Below are 17387 nucleotides of genomic sequence, written 5' to 3' on the forward strand. Positions count from 1 at the left end.
CATTCTGATTTGAAATGTATCTTGCTATAGAGTTGACAATACATACTTTAGGTATCAAATTATTTTGTTGTCAGCCCCAGATATTTAAAGAATTGTGTATTCAAAGAAAAAAAGAAAAAAAAATTTCTTAATCTCAATTTAAAAAATCTAAGATGGCGTCCCTTCCGGTAGTCATGAAATCTCTTCAGTACCTGCTGAGAAAACGTTAGCAAATAAACATAGTAAACTTCTCAAACAAATGGCCACATATCATTAAATTAAACATGCAATTTTCGGCCCTACATTTCAACCTAACCAACCTATAAACTCTTGTATCCTTCCGCCTCAAAATCATGAATATTCATCAAAACCTGGCAGAAAATGTATTTTCAAACCCTTTTCTTCCATTCTACACCAAAAAGTCAACAAACATCGCCATGCAAAAGGGGAAAAAGGGAGAGGGAGAGAAAGACTAAAAATGACTTGTTGGTAATTCTCTCCCCTATAACTTAATATTAAACCAATGACATTTCTTAGCCTAAAACATTTTTTTAACATTCCGAGCATCTTAATCTTTATAACCACAAACAGCCCAACATGTCACAATCATCAGATAACAATAATGAAGGGGGCTGATCGTTTCGATTTTTTATAGGCCTGGTCTAAGGAATCTATTTCCTGCAAATTCAAACACCCTTCTTCGATTATAGACCACGCAAATGGTCAGTGCCGGACTGGGCTCACCTGCCCACTGTCGTGACAGGTGGGCCTAAGCTCATTAAAAAAAAGTGGGCCTAAGCCCATAAAGAAAAAAGAAAAAAGAAAAGAGAAGAAAGGAGAGGGTGAGGACAAAAAAGAAAGGAGAGGACAGGATACTTGTGTTGGCTTTGGTCAATGACCACTCGGCAAACCTCAACAGATTCCAGTACCCTACATCTAATCTCGGCTGTATGACAAAGTCCGCCATTAGAACTACTTTCAAGTTCCCGAATTACAATGGCGTTGTCCATGACGACCAATGACGTCATTGATGACGACGTATTTGAAGAATGTTTTATCTCACAAAATTTTCAAAGTTTGAAGCTGTTTTTCTTTCAAGTTTATCCGATTTTCTTAAGACAAGGACACATTTGCACTGAAAATTCTACACACTCTTCGAACGACGCAATTTTGAGAACTTCTTTCTAAACCGGTGCCGCATCGCAAATGTATAGGCGTAGGTACATATCACTTACTGTCATACAGCCGAGGCTCGATGTAGGGTACCGGAATCTGCCGAGGTTTGCCGAGTGAGTCAATGACCTGACAGGTGGGCCTTCGACACACCAGTCCGGCACTGCAAATGGTAGAACGAGGGAATTTAAATAAATCCGTGTATTATATAATCAGGAGAAGCAATTATTATAGTTTTAGTCGATATGATCAAGTTGGATGTTTAAAAACGAAAAGAACAAAACGCCGATTTTTAACCCCTTGTTAAACCCATTTGTGATTTCGCCAAGTGTCACATTTTAAGGGCTATGAAGCCTATGATATGATCTAAGATAATTTTGTTTTACTTCACCATTAATAGATTCAATGGACCACCAATACCTTGAATTCAGACCCTATTTAAAAAAAACCCAGACATTTTGATTCGCTGTTAAATACACCAAAATTCATGTAATCTTAGTCACGCTGTTGGGACGTAACAGATATAGAGAATCTCCTACAAGTCTTTTTTGATATAAAAAAAATCGACACAAGTTGATAAAGTAATAAAAAACGAGGCTTTATCGACCAGTGTTGATATTTTTTGATATCAGAAAAGACGAGTAGGAGATTTTATTTATCACCCAATCCTTTCTTACGTGCACAAATAAATACATATAATTTTTTGCTATAGACTTCACTTGTACTGAACCTGATTACATTACGGCGTAGTGATACATCATTTTTTGACAGCAATTCAACCATTGCAAAGTCCTTTATATTGACCCAGTGTTTCCATCAAAGTCAATTAAATAAAAATATGTCATTTTCAATAAAAAAAAAAGGAGTTACTTTTAATAAAAAATGAACTGTTTTTTGAAAATACAAAAAAGTAGTTCCTTTTTAACTGACCAATCAAATTCATGTAAAGCGATATCTCCCAAGGATATATCGCAGTAGATTATGAAATTTATCACACAAGCGATATCTACTGTAGAATGTATTATTGGGTGATAAATAATATAGTCGAAACTACCCACAGCAATACAATAAAACAGTCTGAGAAAACATCGAGGACATTTTGCCGACAGCCATAGCACGGCTGGTAAAGTGAGACTCATTGTTGATGTTTCTTAAAGTCACAAAGGCTGGAGATGTGATGAAAGTTGTAGGAGGTAAGACTGATATTAAGGTTTAGGTCCGAATTCCTTAAATCTATTCACCATGTGAGTACCAAGGTTAAGCCTGAACTACAAAGAATACAATCTCATGATAGATGAACCGTGTTGTAGAAATTGTTCCCTAAAACCTGTTTCTGGTCTGGGTATCTCGCCAGAAGATTTTTTGTTTAGTTCATGATGGGATTTATATCACCAAGGGGAAGAGGGGGGGGGGGCAGAACGTGTGCACCCAAGAACGTGGGCATAGATTCAACTAGTGCATCCTGGAACAATTTTGATGAATCTCGTTTTTTAAAACCCACTAGATCCAACTCTTAAACGGTTAGGTTTTAACATTTTAGTAATGCACCACAAACGAAACCTTGTATATCAAACAATTTTATTATCAAATAAATAAATAATTATAATTCATTATCTGGTCGATGATATAGTTAGTACAACATAAACTGTTTTCATCAGATGTGTTCGGGTTTATTTTCAGATAATCTTTAGTGAAATAATGCATTAATAAGACAGGAGATAGTGACGCCTCTATATTTTATAATATACAGATATTATTATTATTATTTTAAACCCTCATTTCGGGAAAATGGGCCGGTTTGCCATATATAGTCTCTTACATATTCAATCAACCCAAGGAAATTACTCCGTTCTCACGAGGAAACTCTTGCGCTCCGTAGCCACATTGACAAGTACATATAAGTAAAAAGTGAACATCTTACATTACATGTAAATGATGATGATCACTGTCTGTCGTTTTGTACTTTATTTTAGAAATACGAAATTAGAAAATTATGCGGGCGAATTTTCCTTTGTTGTTGTGTTGAATTTGGCTTCAAGACGGTGCGGCGCATTATTGATATGGTGGGTGGATTTTTTGATGGCCGTCCCCCCCCCCCCCCCAACCCCATGGGGAAAATATGTTTGTGCGCCCCTGTAGACATACCTAACCTATTAAGTTTTATTATGTAGATACAAGAATAGACATGGGCATTATTGATTACAATATTTACTTTGTTATTGAGATTTTAAATCAAATAATATACAATTTATAAAATGGTCTTATCTCTTCATCATGAATGAAAAAGAGTGACGTCACGAAGAGTTGAAGCAGCTGATTGGATAGTAAATAAAATAACAGAAAAATGTTGTTTAACTTCCTCCCATCGTGCATTAGGGTCGGCTGCTTTATCAATCTCAAACAGTAAATCTATAAGTCCTGGAAAACTACTTCCGGCATATACATCATTACTACTATCCGCCATTATTATGTGTCTAGAAAAAAAAATAATTCATGTTATTTCTCAACATTAAAAATTGTAAATAGTTAGAATTTTATTTTTCGATCAGCCAAGGTATGCTCGTTGGTTGATATAAAAAAAAACTTATTTACGGCCATTTCCTTCCCCACCCTCTGGTCTAAGGATACCCTCACTCGAGCGAATTATTGAAATAAAAGTTATTCTTGAGTTGATCTCAACTACGACCTTCTTACAACCGAGAGCTAATTTCCTGATAAATACAAATGAAATGAAATGGGGTTTAACGTCCTACTGTTCTGCCCCTAACTGGGCTAATGAAGACGGGCTTACGCCATACAGTGTGCTATGAGGGAAATTTTGCCCAGACAGCGGCACTACGGCCTACTCTTATATCGAATTCCAACTGTCATGGGATCTTTTACGTGCACAACAATGTTTACACGGGACCTCGTTTTTTCGTCCCATCCGAACGACTAGACAGCTGTCCTTGTCCGGCGCTCCATCCTGCATCACTGACAAGGGGGAACCACGCCGGAAAATCTGGATGAACTTTCTCGGCCAATGCAGGGATCGAACACCCGACCTCCAGGCTAGCGAGCCAGCGTCTTACCCACTTAGCCACCGTGACCCCCCCCCCACCGATAAATACGATGGTGATATTGTCACACCGTTTATAAAGAGAAACTTACTTTTTCAAAGGTCTTGATGGTAAACCGGCTGGATCTAAGAACGCTTTCTCTAACAACATTAACTGATCATTCACCACTCTTGTTAATAATGGACTGTTGAAAATAAGCAAACATTATAGAAGTTATAGCAGAATCATGAGAGAAAATCTATAATCTACATTGGAATATGAAGTACAATGGGTAACTTTAAAGATGGTTGCCTAGTCAAGTATTTTTAATATTTGTTAAATAACTTTTTGGGCAGGTTAATCTAATTATGACTACCGTGTATTCATAAGTTTGTGCATATCAGTGGTCCCATTTCTTAATTAGATGCGTTAGGTTTATTATGTACATTACAGTAGGCGCAATCACGAGATTCGCAGGTTGGAAAATTAAACCCACCGATAAGCTATGAGTGGGTCGTCAATGCCACCAAAGGGAGTTTACTCGAATTTACCTGAAATTTAGCATACTGTGCCCCCGAAACTACATAAGTAAAAGATCCAATTTACAAAGTCCATATTGAAAAAATCCTCTACAAAAACAAAACGTACTCATTTTTATTTACATTGGCCAATCTTATCTCAAAGTCGGCCGCCTCTTCACCAAATTTTTTAATAACCATTTCTAAGTCGTCTTTTATGTAAAAAAGAAAAACACACACACATATAGTACATTATTTCTTACTTTATGGAAACATCTCCTATTTAAAAACTGATGGCTTAGTGGATTAACACAATTAAATCGGAAGTCTGTCGATGTAAATCATAAAAGAAAATCATGAAAACGTTCACACTGCTAGATTTAACTCATAAAAACACGTGATATAGCAGATTAATGCGTGTACACTGCTAGATCTAAATCATATAAACATGTGATTCAGCACATTAATACGTTTACACTGCTAGACCTAAATCATATAAACATGTGATACAGTGCGTGAAGACATTCACATTGCAAAAGTTATGTATCTAAGCATTTTCGTGGCTGATGTTAGTGGCTATACTAAGGATATCCGTGTTTGTAACCTAACGTCGAAGATGTCAATTCAAATAACTATAAGAAACGACAAGTGGCATTGGGGCGGGGCTAAATTTTATAATTATTTCTGAGGTCATAAGAACTTATGATGTTAAACTGCCCATTTCATCGGATGAAACATAACAATATCTGCTTACCATAATTACTGATGTTACCCCTTAAATAAGAACCGTATTCTGCATCTAGTGAGACTCTGAGGTTTTCTAGATCCCAGGCATAATCTGAGGCACTTAGTGGAATGATAAGGGAGTCAGCTAAATTTCTGGCTAATTCAGCACCAATACGAGCAACAGCTTGGTGATACTAAATTATTAAATAAGAAACATAGGAAATAAGTTAAATACGTAAAACGCCTCCTATATGAGAAATATCACGATACTTCATTAAAGATACATTATGAGAGATTAGATAAAGAGCTGGTAGTTCTCACTATAATAGTTAAAAACTAGATATTGTAAAAGAAATTTACTGAAAAATTCAGGCAAACAGATCCACTCTGAACCGAGATTTTAGCGATTGAATTTTCGGCCTAGCCTCGATCATCACTACTAAAGTCTGTACGATAAAAAAACATAGTCTGGATTATCCAGTTCCTGATTAAATCACGAATGAAAGTTAAGCAGCAAATGGGACCCTTATCCAGTAAATATCGCAGGCTAGCTTTAACACCGAGAGTTTATTATGGTCTAGATAAGTTAATTAATGTCTAATTAATAATTTAGATAACATTTAATGCCTAAAGAAAGACCTGCAATAGACAGATTTAGCTCTTGCATAATGTATGTTTAATACTAGTAGTTCACTTATACTGTCGTCTAACAAATAGTAAAAAAAAAATACTTTCAGATACCACATTAATCATACAGAGCATACCTTAAAGTCAACGTCAATGAGATTCTTCATAGCATAAAATGTTTCATACTGTGAATGGTAAAGTGGATATCCAACAACAGGCAAGTTCTATGGCAAACAAAACAAAAAATAAACAAATTCTAAAATTATGCTTTCGTTAAAGTATTCAGGACAATTCGTATTCTCACCAATCTTATAAATATATAGGCTAATCATTTTGATATTTGTCAATAAAATAAACCAATCTATGCTGATTGAATTTCCTGGCCATTTAATCATGGGGTAACCCGAATTACATATAACCAGAACTGGAAATGTTCGTGTATAGGAACTGATTTACAAATTTAATAAACCTAAAATCCATGATCTTACCTTATCATAGGTTAATCATGGGATAACTAAAATTTCATATAAACAGAACTGGCAATATTATGTATAAGGAGCTGAAGTATCAATTTAATGAAATAAAATAAATCTACTTTATAAAAACCGCCTTCAAAACGTTGACTAATAGCTTACCTTATCATAGGTATACCTAAAATCGACAGATGTCACTCCAGCTTTTTGTAAAATTGGTGCAAAGTCGCTTGCGGATCCCATAGATTGCATTCTAGAAATAAGAACCAATTTAGCAATGATAAGTTAATGTACAGCATGCGAATGCCTCTCGTGTTAGAGAGTTGCACATACCAGCTATCCAAACAAATGGGAAATATGCCCTACCTGTCCCGTTTACCGTCTCTAAAACACTGTCGATTTTATTTCGTTTTACAAAATTGATATCCTAATCTTGAAAAGGATAAGCTTCTCATCGAGCACACTCATGTAAAGCTCCGAAATATCTAGATCTTTAAATAAACTTGTTTTTTTTTTTTTTAAGAATTTTTAAATTTAGACGAATGGGCAATCAAATTAAAATTAGATTGAAATTTCGTTTATTTAACTTTTATCAGATTTTCACAGTACAGTGTGATCTATTATTTACGCCCTCTACTATAATCCTAAACACATCAGAATAACTCGTATATTCGCATGGATTTTAAAATTACCACAATTCATCACAGAACGTATCTCCTTATACCAATACAAGCAATTGGATTAGCGAATGAGTTCGCGTTTTCCGAAAATGTGTTACAGCCAACGCCATAAATTAAAAGTGATAGCTGGGTTAATCGGGGGCTAGAAAGGTTGCTGGCCTGTAATAACGTTTCAAAGCTAAAATGTTTGGGTTTACCGTGCTTGCCTTTTCCTAAAAGAATTGTGAGGTGTGAAGGGTGTCGTATAATGTTGGTAGATTAACTTTAAAATCTTACTCTGGTTTTCCGTAAATTTTGCCATTAATGTTCCAGGGTCTGTTTAATAACCACGTGTCGTAAACTGTTTTTCTTCCTGCTGCTATCTCTGTAGCATTAGGATTCTCAACCTGGAGGATAAACATGTCATTGGTTTGGTTTACAGATCGATCTTCGACCTCTTTGTTTATATTTTCTTTACATTATTTCACCACTTACGTATGTGATATCCAACAGAAATAAATACACTACTTTTTCTAGACAACGCGCCACGCTCTTCTCTCAATTACTACTAAGATCAGTGTCAATTTCAGCTTTCCAATGTATTTACGTCTCTCAAAATACATCTTAAACTCGTTTCAAGACCTCTGACTGTCGACAGGTCGTCTTAAATGACAGTTGCCATCACGTGTTCATTTACGTGAGTAGGGCGTTGGCTCGGTAACATGGAGGTCCCGTGTTTGATCCCGGGATTTTCCGGCATGGTTCCCCATTGTCAGTGGTGTAGGACGGAGGGGGGGGGGGCTGGCAAGGGACAACGTATAGTCGTTCGGATGGGACGAAAAAACGAGGTCCCGTGTACACATTGGCGTGCACGTAAAAGAACCCTTGGGAGTTGGAATTCGAAATAAGAGTAGGTCACAGCTACACCTCAATGTGACGCCACGAGCATGGAGCATAGCAAATCAGAATTGAAATATATTAATAATAACTGAGGTTAACTAGTGTCTTGTTGGTTTGTACGTCACAATAACCATTTCTTTTCGGATATTTATTTTTTCATATTCCGTACATCACAATAAACACCTCAATTCCAAAACATGTAAAACATTTTACCACCCACACTCCCAAGCAGCGCATCGACGAAATACAGTTATGTCAATTAATGATGTTAAAAATGTTTTCAATCATACCAGCTTTGCAGTTTCGTACATCAAGTTGTATAACAATGGCGTAGTTTTAGAACGAAATGTGTTTGTTCCTGAAATATAAAACACATAATTGTTATATCTTATTTGATAATAGATTTTCAATAAAGCATTTAAATAACTGGCGTATCGTTTGTTATTTCTTGTTAAAGATACATTATGTGAGATAAGATAAAGAGATGGCAGTTCTCGCTATAATAGTTAAAAACTAGATAGTGTAAAGGTAATTTGCTGAAAATTTCAGTCAAATTGGTACACTATGAGCCGAGAAAGAAGCGGGTGAAATTTTTGCATAGTCTCGGGCATCATTACTAAAAGCATTAATATAAACAGCATAGTCTCGACTATCCACTTTTTTTATTTATTTATCAGTGGCCGTTAGCGGCATATAGAAATCTAATCCAGCCAACATCGAAGGCTAGCCTTGACATCGAGAGTTTATTATGGTCTGGATAAGTTAATTAATGTCTAATTGATAATTTAGATAACATTTCAGGCCTACAGAAAGACTTGTAATAAGCAGATTTTGCTCTTGCATAATGCATGTTTAAAAAAGCAGACATGAAAATCAGATTAATTAGAATAGCCGTCTTCAGGATTATATGTATGGGCATCCAATCAAAGGTATAATGCAATATTGCAAAAAGTATTTTTCATATTTGAATCTAAACATAATTTTACCTTCTACTGATATATCTATATTGATATAAGCCAAGGTTCTTTCTTTTATATTCTTTATATATTCCTGTAAAATAATTTTAAAATTTAATGTTCTGTATATTCTTGTATAACAACATTAATCACTAGTCTAAAACAAAATCTTATGGACAATTGGGACAAAATTTAAAAACAGCAAATGGAGTCAAATGCGGAAAACTAAATCCTATTTGATAAATGATATTATGGGAACTGAAATAGGTAGGCATATTACATACAAGAAAAAACACGGGACTTATTGGTGAATGATACAATAAGTAATAATAATAATCTTACTTCAACCCATTCAGTAGATCCTACCAGGCCATATTCTTCCGCACCCCAACTACAGAACAAAATAGTTCGACGTGGTCGCCATTTACCTATAACATATTTTGAAACATGTTAAATGGATATAATCCGTTAAATTAGCGTATGATGTGACTGTATCTTTTAAATTGGTGTATAATCTATCTGTTAAATTAGTGTATAATCTAACTGTATCTGTTAAATTGGTGTAAAGTCTAACTGTATCTGTTAAATTGGTGTATAACCGGACTGTATCTGTAACACTGATGTATAAGCTAACTGTGTCTGTTAAATTGGAGTATAATCTAAGTGTATCTGTTAAATTGGTGTATAATCTAATTTTATCTGTTAAATTGGTGTATAATCTAACTGTATCGGTTAAATTGGTGTATAATCGGACTGTATCTGTTAAATTGGTGTATAAGCTAACTGTATCTGTTAAATTAGTGTATAATGTAACTGTATCGGTTAAATTGGTGTATAATCGGACAGTATCTGTGAAATTGGTGTATAATCTAACTGTATCTGTTAAATTGGTGTATAATCTGAGCATTACGACTTATCGGTAAAACATTACTAATGTGCTTATCCAGCTCATACGATGTCCATTATACAACTAGTTGAAATGACCTTTCAAATTAGTATAAATTATTGCAGCTCATCAGAAATATATCACTAATACTATAGCAAGTTTTTTAGCTTTTTTTTCATAATTAGTTTAAGGTTCACAACTAGGGACTAATGATTGCCTTTTGTGTATCTTTATTTCAATAATTCGGTACTAAAGAAATCAATTAAAAGATGTCCTACCAGATTTAACCAATGCAGCCATTACTCGTGCAGTTTCCATCATAACAGCTGTAGCACTGGACGGATCTATAGCTCCATACACCCAGGCATCACGATGATTACCAAATATGACATATCTATCTATAATAACAAACACCAGACATAACATATCTATCTATAATAACAAACACCAGACATAACATATATATCTATAATAACACACACCAGACATAACATATATATCTAAACTAACAAACACCAGACATAACATATCTATCTATAATAACACACACCAGACATAACATATCTATCTTTAATAACACCTGACATAACATATCTATCTATAATAACAAACGCCTGACATGACATATCTATTTGTAATAACACCTGACATAACATATCTATCAATAATAACACAAACCAAATATAAATATCTATAATAATAATACACGCCAAACATATCCATCTGTAACGACACATCAAAAATAACATATCTATCAATAATAACAAACATACATTATGCAAGAGCTAAATCTGCTTATTGCAGGTCTTTCTTTAGGCCTGGAATGTTATCTAAATTATTAATTGGACATTAATTAACTTTTCCAGACCATAATCAACTCTCGGTGTCATCGCTAGCCTGCGATATTTACTGGATTAGGATCCGATCTGCTGCTCTACGCCCATTCATTATTAGATCAAGAAATGGATAATCGAGACTGCATATTTGATCTTACTGTCTTTAGTAATGATGATCGAGTTTAGGCCCAAAATTCAATCGCTAAAATCTCGGTTCAGAGTTAATCAATTTGACTGAAATTTTCAGCAAATTCCCTTTACATTATCTATACTTTTTAACTATTATAGTGAAAACTGTCAGCTCTTTATCTAATCTCCCATAATATATCTTTAATATAACATAATGATACCTGGTTCTACTGCCCCTTTTATAAATCCAATAACATTTGTTGTGTTACGTCGTGCATTTTGTGTAGAAATATTCATTCTTACTTTCCTGAAACACAATACAAAACAGGGATTTTATTTATACAATTTGTTTTACATCATCAACACGATACTATAAATGAAAGTGAAACATCATAACAACACCATAGTTCTTCAGAAGTTCTGTAATAAATATATACTAACCAGTTATCATTAATAAACCCTGGTCCATATTTGTAAGTTATATTTATCCCACCTTTCCATTCATCTATGACAGTAGCTCCGGTTAAATTTCTGCAAAATAAAACAAAAGATTTTACAGTCATAAATTTCATTGTATACCAAGCTTTAACAATAAATAAAATACTAACAAACAGCTTCAGAAGAGATTGTGAAATCAGGCAAATTAAAATTTTGCCCTCACTAAGAAATGTTATAGTATTATATTTTGAAATAGAGTCTGTTGTGAGGCTGTGTCCTATCCTATATAACCTATAACTCGTTGATTAAAATAAGCACGTGCTGTGTCAGGGGAATTGGAAACCGCACAGTTTCTTCTAGTTTCACATTTAACAAGGTGGAAATGATGTAGTTTCAGGAGGAACCACAAAAAGTGCCTATACCATGTTCATTTCCGAGCTCACCGCCCCCTCCCCCACTCTTTCCAAACAAGACAAGAAAACGAATGAAAAATTAAATACTCCCTTACATACAATACAAGTAATTAGTGACACCTTTAACGGCCTATCCGTGTATATGTGGATGGACTGACCCATAGGCCACCATAGTCGTGACCTCCGCCCCAACCCACCTATAATAATAAAAAATTCATCGCTACTTCTCGGTGACACCTTTAACGGCCTATCCCTGTATATTTGGATGGATTTACCCGTAGGCCACCATAGTCGTGACCTCCGACCTTGCGTTTTTGTGCAGACACTGCTGCTGCTGTTTGATCAACTACTGCTGATGCTACTGCTGTTGGTGTTACTGCCGTTGATGGTACTGCTGATGATGATACTGATGCGGGTATTGCTGTTGTGATAACTAGTGATAAAATTAACTTACACGAGTAACTGTTCAGCTACAGTATAACCAATAGGATGTGCTGGTATTTTAGGAAGAGGTGGTACAACTTTATCTTCTTCATATCGATATGTTGTATCTATAGTAGTTAATTTAAACAGGAATTAGGCAGTTTAACAAGAAACTAAATATAATTAATTTTATATAACATCATATTTAAAAAATAACCATAGATCTATCTCATTATGGAATAATTGAGACGTGGCACATTTAAATCAAAGCATGCGCCTTCGCTGAACATCTGAACACCAGTTTAAGCTAAAAATGTTCATATATCTATGCGATGAATTGGCACGTCAAATTATTTTTTTTATTTTATTCTAAAGCATCTTTAAAATCGAAATAACAAGAGGGTTAAAAGTTCAAAAGAATCTTAGTGTGAGATTAATCTGGTTAAAGCCAACGTTGTGTAAACGAAAATGAATAATTCATTTAATCTTACCTATAGCTGGATATCCTGGGGTTAATGGGTCACCTATACCAGTAAAAATAGTTCCTCTTTGGGCACCTGAGCCAGGTAACCACCATGTGTCGGGATAAACTCCTTCACCTGGTATAGTATAGTCTTTAGGATCAGAATATAGAATTAATCCTATAACACCATACCTTTGGGCTATATCAACCTAGAATATACTTATTTCACATACAAAAGCATTCCAAACCACAATGCCCCCTTTCCGGGCACTAGAGCGCTGTTACCCCCCATCCCCCTCCACCGCCCCTCCTTTCACGCCTCTGATACAGAGCACCTGATTTCCACTCCGAGTATTAACTCCTCAATATTCCCAGTAACCCCAGCTGCTGAAGCCTCGGTCCAAATCATGACGTCTCTTAGCTATAAGCTAGCTATAAGCTGTAGCATGTATCATGCGAGAGGAAGAGTGTGTCTACTCCTAGAACATCGTGTGATATTTTGATATTTTTACTTTGAGGTTTTCAAGTGTTATAATTATGTATTATATTAATGAGTAATTGCCATTCTGAAAACAGCCTATATAAGAACATGGCGTACCTTACTTCCTCTGAAGATTTTACCATATCTTGATATAGCCACACAGCCTGATACATTAACACCAACAGATTCTAGATGAATATAATCGTCTACTCTACCATAATTAACATAAACTAACTGACCCTGTAAATATACATATAATTAACATAAACTAACTGACCCTGTAAATATACATATAATTAACCTAACCTGGCCATGTAAATATACATATAATTAACCTAACTTGACCCTTTAAATATACATATGATTAACATAAACTAACTGACCCTATAAATATACATATAATTGACCTACCCTAACTAACCCTGTAAATTTATATACATGTACATATACATGTAGAAAGTTTGAACTCCAAAGTCCAAACTCAACGATTCCTAAGTGTGGGCGTTAACCAATTTGACCCGAACTCAGAGATTAGGCATAAAATGTGAGACTTACTGTAACAATTCCTTTAGGGGAGTAGGCGTTAAAAGGGGGAATACCCTCTGTATTATTTTTGCCTGGAGTTAGAATATCTTCTTCTATAGGTGTTTGATAAACAATTTCATTATTTTCATTAAGTAATTCTATCATGTTAGGGTTATCTTTATCTGGGTAAGATAACAATACATCGTAAGTTGCTGTCTGTACATCATCAAAACCAACGTTTTCCCAGAAATCTTTTATATAATTAACTAATGTATCTTCATCTTCTGGTGAACCAGCTATATGTGGTTTCTCTGTCAGAGTCCTGAAAGAAAGAGAAGAAAAGCCCGCTTCTTTTTTAAAATTTCACTGGACATGTCTAAAAGTAAAATATGCTGTTTTCTTTCTTTACCCCATTTCGTATCATATATTCGATTTGATAGTTCGCAGGGAACCGTTGGTTTATTACAGTATGATTGTAGGAACCAGGGCCCTGTTTCTCGAAATCTTAACTAAAGATAAAATCCAAATTTTAGTAGATACTTCACTTTTGATTGGCTAAGCACTAAAATCAATCTAACATTATCCAATCAAATTGCTAAAATTTGGATTTTATCTTAGTTAAAATTTCGTGAAACAGCCCCCAGGAAGGTTAAATATACATACCAATCGTCTTATAGCAAAAGAATTATTTTTATTGCGTAATGTTGCGTAAAGTGTTAAAGAATAAAGAAACTCACAAAAGATACAATTCTGAAAATTGTAATGTTGCGTAAAAGGTTTGAAAATAAAAAAACTCACTTTAGATATTGTTCTATATTTTTGTTGTCGATGTTTTTTAATAACAAATCTCTGACAGACAGATCGGCTTCCTTTATGATGGCGTCTGAAACTCCGGGAAGGAAGACGCCATCTTTTTCTGGTGTGACAGGAACTTCCGCTGGTGGAGATGACGTATCACAAGCGGCGTATTTACCTATTAATATTCCTATTATAAAAGCTGCTATTCCTATTATTATTGCTATAATCCAGAATTTCCTTGTTGGTGACTTGGTCCTATATACTCCTATGTCATCTTGGATTAAATCAAACTCCGGCATCTTTAATTATTCTAGATGTTCTCTATCTTATTTTAGCGAATGAAACGTCTCAGTTTGCTTAATATTGAAGATTGTCTATATTAATATTTACTAGTTGGTGTATACTGAAGAGAAAAACATAGAAATATTGAACAGTCAGCAATAATGCTATACAAAATATATAAATAATTGTAAATGGTTAATTAGGTCCCATGGGTGTTTGATGTCAAAATGTCCGGTAATTCATATGACTGTGGTCATAGTTTTTGACATCCAACATTAGTCAAAGCAAATTCGTAGAAAAATGGACAAATGGTCCCCAATAAGCACACTAGTGACCAATCATGGAAAAACATACATCGCAGATCTCGAGGGTCGGTCTTTAAGAGAGTTCTTAGAGCTATTTTAAGATTACTGTTGTTTTAAAACCATGTATGTAGCTTCTGGTATATAAATCCATATTTAGAATAACATTCCCGAATGGGATTATTAAAATTACTCAACGTGAAGTCAAGTGAAGTCCAGATTACAGGTCATGAACGCAGAAAACGGGATCACAAGATCTAGTTGAAGACAATGTCACACAGGATCGTGTCACATACACCATAGTGGTAAACTATTTTGTACATTCACCATAGTAATTACTGTTCCTCGTTTCTTTCTTCTTTACCAATGTATATGTTATCAATATTTATTATGTCATTGTTATCTTGTGTCATAATTATGTTTGGTATAATAACTATCTAATCTATCTTATCTTATCTAGAATCACAAAACATCTGAAAGGTACAATTTGTTTAAGTGTTCAAATGAATCTTTTAGTTTGTATATAATAACATCTAAAATGCGCGTCTTTGATCAAAATCAAAAGTTTTTGATTTCAAACTGCACGAAGTATTTTAAAACTTTCGTACTAATGGCCCATTTCACAGTAGCTCTCAATTTAGGTGGTTTTCAAGAAGTTTAAGTAGTTCAGCATAGTAAGTTGTGTTTATGAGTAAAATACATGAACAATCCCAAAGATAAAATCCTTTAAATTGAATACCGATTAACTTAAAATTAAGCAAACACATTAGATTTAAGGTGGTTACTTAAATTTAAGGTAGTTAACTTTAATAGGCAATTCTAACAAAGTGCTTGCTCGCATTGTATATTATACTTACAACCTCGACAACAATCATGTGCCCTAACCTTATTTACATCTCAGTGACCTAGATGAAAATTGGGTTGGCTTTAACAAATAGATCTATCCGGTATTACATGCATTCAAGGGGAGCGGCCATTTTTTCGCGCAGTTTCGGTCCAATTTTCACGAAATTTGAACTCAACCGTAATTCTGGTGTAACTTTGATATAATCATACGGATTTTACAATCAAATAAAAACGGTGACTTTTACAGGGTTCGCAAGCTAAAACCTGGTTGTTCGTACAATTATGGGTCATGATCTAGGAAGTGACGGTCCTATATGCGCCAACCTTGGCATTTTTATGCATATATTTGTCAAGTTCAGTATCACGGGATTAAACCACCATAGATTGTGTTTTTATGGTAAGGGAATTAGAAAAGAAATAACATTTCACTTCATTGATGAGTAATTTTAGTGGCCAGAAATCGCTCAGAAAGCTTCTCCGGCGATCTAGAACCCCAAGAGCTTCCGGGCCTAGGTAGCACCTGGACCCTCGCCTAAAGTCCCAAGATGGTAGCCCCCACCACCACCAAATCAAGAATGCTTCAACCGGCCCTGTTGTAGTTTACTTGACTTCTTTTATACATTTTCAAAAATTGTATCATTGTTTAAAAATATCAATTATAAGTTGCCTTACCATGTTCTGGTATGTACATAATATATCCTAGTCTGTACTAAAACATCCGAGAGTTCCTCTTTCACACCTAACCATGTATGTAACTTTATCTAATTACATGTATGTAGGTCGTCAGACTCATGCGATCTGTGTGTGCAAGTATGTCTATCTTTTTCAAGGTGTATATGTGCTACGGTCAAAAGTGCAAAAGGTCAGTTATTGTACACCTGCCGTCGGAAGATATAGATGGATGGATAGATGAAACATCGAGGGAGGACAGCATACAACATAATAAACATATACTGTTGTTCAGTTATATACCTCGCTACGAGGAGTTTTTGCGCCTCCCTTGAGTTTTTGCGCCGCCTTGAATTGTTATGCCCCATCGCAAATGGCAAAAAATCACGGAGTTTCAATGCGATTTTCAACATTATAATCATAATCATAATGGATAACCAGTGCCAAACATATACCGTGGGTCAGATATGCTACGAATCGACTCTAACATGTTCCACACAGCGGCACTGGGACCCCCACCCCACCGCCCGCACAAGCATTTAATATTGGTTTTGAGGGGGGGGGGCGGACGCAGGGGCGGATCCAGGAACTTGTGCAGCGACTCCTTCAAATTATAGAGAGAAATCCAACACCCCGTTTGGCGTCAATTTATGAATTAATAGGGTCTCATTGTGATTCAATTTCATTGCTGCAAAGCAGTAATTGTGTTATCACATACGTCTCTATCATTATTTCACGCTTTGAATGCCCCGTCCCACCGTCTGCTAGTGAAGGATATAGCATCTTTTTAAATGTAGCTGAGCAGGGTGGGGTTTGCCTCCCCCACCCCGGGATCCGCCCCTGGGCC

General features: G+C 35.2%; 1 protein-coding gene across 1 annotated transcript; it reads right to left on the bottom strand.

Annotated features, from left to right (window-relative positions):
* Positions 1-3282: 3282 nt before the first annotated feature.
* Positions 3283-17269, bottom strand: LOC130010422 (glutamate carboxypeptidase 2-like). The gene is made up of 18 exons (XM_056100931.1): positions 17259-17269; positions 13674-13965; positions 13236-13358; positions 12666-12846; positions 12206-12302; positions 11342-11431; positions 11122-11207; positions 10214-10333; positions 9392-9477; positions 9080-9143; positions 8384-8451; positions 7491-7600; positions 6697-6787; positions 6199-6285; positions 5463-5628; positions 4839-4920; positions 4303-4395; positions 3283-3626 (listed from the first exon to the last, which is right to left on the bottom strand). The coding sequence occupies exons 1-18, from the start codon at positions 17267-17269 to the stop codon at positions 3425-3427; spliced, it is 2049 nt and encodes a 682-aa protein (XP_055956906.1). The 3' UTR covers positions 3283-3424.
* Between the last annotated feature and the right edge of the window lie 118 nt (positions 17270-17387).

The sequence above is a fragment of the Patella vulgata genome, chromosome 5, assembly GCF_932274485.2.
Source record: "Patella vulgata chromosome 5, xgPatVulg1.2, whole genome shotgun sequence".
NCBI classification, from domain to species: Eukaryota; Metazoa; Mollusca; class Gastropoda; family Patellidae; genus Patella; species Patella vulgata.

Bases quoted from the DNA above. Each gene is read 5' to 3' on its own strand.
- LOC130010422 (XM_056100931.1), bottom strand. The intron at 11,208-11,341 runs GTTAGTATATAT...ATTGTGTTTCAG, and splicing joins GGGTTTATTAATGATAACTG to GAAAGTAAGAATGAATATTT. The intron at 3,627-4,302 runs GTAAGTTTCTCT...TTTTTTTTCTAG, and splicing joins CCATCAAGACCTTTGAAAAA to ACACATAATAATGGCGGATA.